Source organism: Limulus polyphemus, unplaced genomic scaffold (assembly GCF_000517525.1).
Source record: "Limulus polyphemus unplaced genomic scaffold, Limulus_polyphemus-2.1.2 Scaffold1082, whole genome shotgun sequence".
In the NCBI taxonomy this organism is placed as follows: domain Eukaryota; kingdom Metazoa; phylum Arthropoda; class Merostomata; order Xiphosura; family Limulidae; genus Limulus; species Limulus polyphemus.
The window spans coordinates 214,168-217,466 of NW_013666692.1; the positions used below are offsets into that span (position 1 = coordinate 214,168).

At 35.5% G+C, this 3,299-nt stretch overlaps 1 protein-coding gene across 1 annotated transcript in view; it reads right to left on the minus strand.

The window, feature by feature from the left end:
- Positions 1–590: 590 nt before the first annotated feature.
- LOC106462050 (cholecystokinin receptor-like) overlaps positions 591–3,299 on the minus strand; it is a 52,480-nt gene continuing 49,771 nt past the window's right edge. The window contains exon 5 of the mRNA XM_022389168.1: positions 591–807. Within this exon, the coding sequence (XP_022244876.1) occupies positions 591–807 (217 nt within the window). The remainder of the gene's footprint in view (positions 808–3,299) is intronic.

The window sequence follows — 3,299 nt, forward strand, 5'->3', positions numbered from 1 at the left end:
TCGGATGAAGAGCTACACCTCTCCTTCCAAAATTTTGACCAACAATAAGAATTGCATCTTGATTTATAAGTGATGAATTGGAACGTCTTTGGTGCTCTTCTTGTGGTATTTCGTATGTCCTTATAATCATTTTCATTTGGCATGTGCTCCAAATTTAACTTGAAGCTATGCACATAGTTGTTGCTGGCATGTAACATTTCTTGGAGACCAAATTCAAATAACACCTTCCATATTGCTGCAGCGCTGCTCTGCTTATTCATTATGGTCACCCATGAAATATATTTGCATAAACCTAGATTGCTCCCCTGGTAGAGACAACAGTGAGCCAGCTGATTGGTAGACTTGTCCACAAACTTTGAATGTTCACATATAACCTGGCATCTAGACTTCTGCTCCAAAGGAAGTTAATTGAAAGCATGAATTGTGTTTATGGATGTTTGTAACAAAATGCTTAGAGTTAGCTGACACTCCAGTCAATAGCGATTTAAGTGGTTCTGGCAGTTTTGATTTCCCACCTGAACAACACATACCTGTACTTTCCCCTTCCCATTTCTTAGCTTGGCAATGGGGGTAAACCTTAAACATTTCTCTTAAGTTGATCTTTGAAGACGGTTTGATTCCCGACGGGTGTTCTTTTCTTCTGTTGATTCATCTGCTACAGCTTGTGCATATCGAAAATGATCATATTGTTTTTGTACCTCTGCTTCCTCAGTTGTTTCTTGTATCCTTGCCTTTCTCATCTGTCCGGCCTTGGAAGTGGTTCGACCATTTTTTTTTCTTTTCTTTCGTGGAATATTTGAATGGACACTGTTAGATTCAAAGTACAATATTCAAATTTAGCTACTTTTCAGAGTACTTCCTTTGCTGTGTTTAATTTTCACTGTATTAACTAAGCTTACTTCGTTTCTTATAATCACTTTGTCAGTATTAACTATAATCACTATCACTAGTTTATTCACTATTTTTGTTCATTACCTTATTCCTTCAGCTAATTTAGGCAAATTATATTTTGATTTTTAAAAAACCTATCTTTATATACATTATCAGCATGGTCTAAAACCCTCCAAAACCCTAAGAATGTTCTATTTCAGAATCTTCTAGAAATTTTCTTAATCTCGTCGCAAGAACATTCAAGAAAATGAACCTTTTTCATATCCATTCTGTATTATTGCGTCAAGTTTGTTGCTTATTGGTCAAGAGATAAGGAAAAGTATTTAGTGCAATAACATAGCTTTACTCTACATCTCCCGGATATGAAATTATATGGAAGGTCCAGCCCCTTCCGCATGCCATCCTGTATCACTGTGTCAAGTGTGGTGCTGATTGATCAAGAAATGTTGAAATTTATAAGGAACAGACATACACACACACACACACGTATTGACGTTTATTTATACAGATTTAATGCATTAAATGTACCAAAGTCAAACAGTAGAAATCTTTGCCATATCTCTACTTGAAATGAACTGTCTTCCAACAGTATTCTTAGAGAATGGACACTACCGGAAATCCTTGTACAGATTTTCTAATTGTTAGCAAGTCTGTGCGTGCTTTCCATTTTTTCAAGAGAAACAAGATGGAAGAGTGCAGTATTCTTAAAATAAATAAGTGCATCACAGGAGTTTCAAAAAGAAAGCCCTTATGGACTAATAGTTCACTTTTATTTGTAGATTTTAGTCGATCTTTCGGGCTTTTACAAAAGGCAAAGTTGGGTATTCAATTTGTTGCTCAAAAATTTATTCAAATTGCACATCTATTTAATTATAACTTTGTTATGAATTTCATGATACTTCTAGAACTATAGTCACGTAATAAACAGACATGTATCCTGCGTATTTTAATAAATAGCTCTGCCCATGATTGTAAACTTCCTTCAAAACTTGATAGGTGGCTGGAGAGGTAATTTACTGCTATTTCCCAACAGAAATATTCATACTGCAAGGTTTTTAAGCGACATAGTGCCAGAGGGCTTGATATTCCGAAGAAAGGAATGTTTAACCTTTTTTTGGAAGCCAAAATTTGAAAAGCAAAATGTTCCAAACGTCAACGGACTTCTAAATCATACCGAAAACTAATTATTTTAAACTCTCTAACCCATAAGAATTAAGGCTATGATAGCGGAATCCTCTGATCCAAAAGGCCCGGCATGGACAGATGGTTAGGGCGCTCGACTCGCAATCTAAGGGTCGCGGGTTCGAATCCCTGTCACACCGAACATGCCCGCTCTTTCAACCATGGGGGCGTTATAATGTGACGGTCAATCCCACTATTCGTTGGTAAAATAGTAGCCCAAGAGTTGGCGGTGAGTGGTGGTAACTAGCTGCCTTCCCTCTAGTCTTACACTGCTAAATTAGGGACGGCTAGAGCAGACAGCCCTCGTGTGGCTTTGCGCGAAGTTCAAAAACCAAAACAAAAAACAAACAAACTGATCCAAAAATCTAATGAGACTAAGCTGAGCATATATTTTGATACCGTTAACAAGGTAGTAAACAAGATGTTTTTAAAGCTTTCAGGCACATCTTGAATACAATTATTATTGTCATAATAAAAACAGATGAGGAAACAATAATCATGGCAATATCTCTCGACCACATACATACCTGTCAACTACTCCGATAGAGCTCTAACCGACTTCTGTATCATTAGGACAGCTTGTGGGAAGAATGGGACGACACTGACACGACAATTGTTAGAAGAATCTAATCTCATAGAAATATCACTGCAAAGCTACTGCTAAAAAACAGAATAAGTAGAAAGAAATGATAGTTGGGGAAATACGGTCTTCACTACTAGTATGTCGAACTTAATCGTCGTTTAAAAAATGTATCTAAATTTCCTTCCCTAATACTTATAAATACATTTACTGTTCTTTCTTCTTCTGTTTCATAAACACCTTTCATAGACATAACTTAAAAAGTACAGCAGTTTTCATCACTCATCATATACATAGGTAATTATTTAAATTCAAGTTTTTTAAGAATAAAGTCGTTATGTTTTAGTGTTTATTGTGTTCAAGCAATCTTATTATTTATTCTGCGTTTTTCAACAGGTAAAAGTTTTACGTAAACAATCGGTTGTTTACAACGATGTGTTTCAAGTGTTAAATTGTGGCAACCAAACTTAAATCAAGAATGTAATGTTGGTATTTACAGCATTGTGAAAAACAGGCGACAGAAATAACTTTGTATATAAGATTATGCTCCACTTAAATACACAGGCCATACTCATACAGCCGCAAATGAAGTTATTATATACATACAATCATATATATATATATATATATATATATATGCTATACT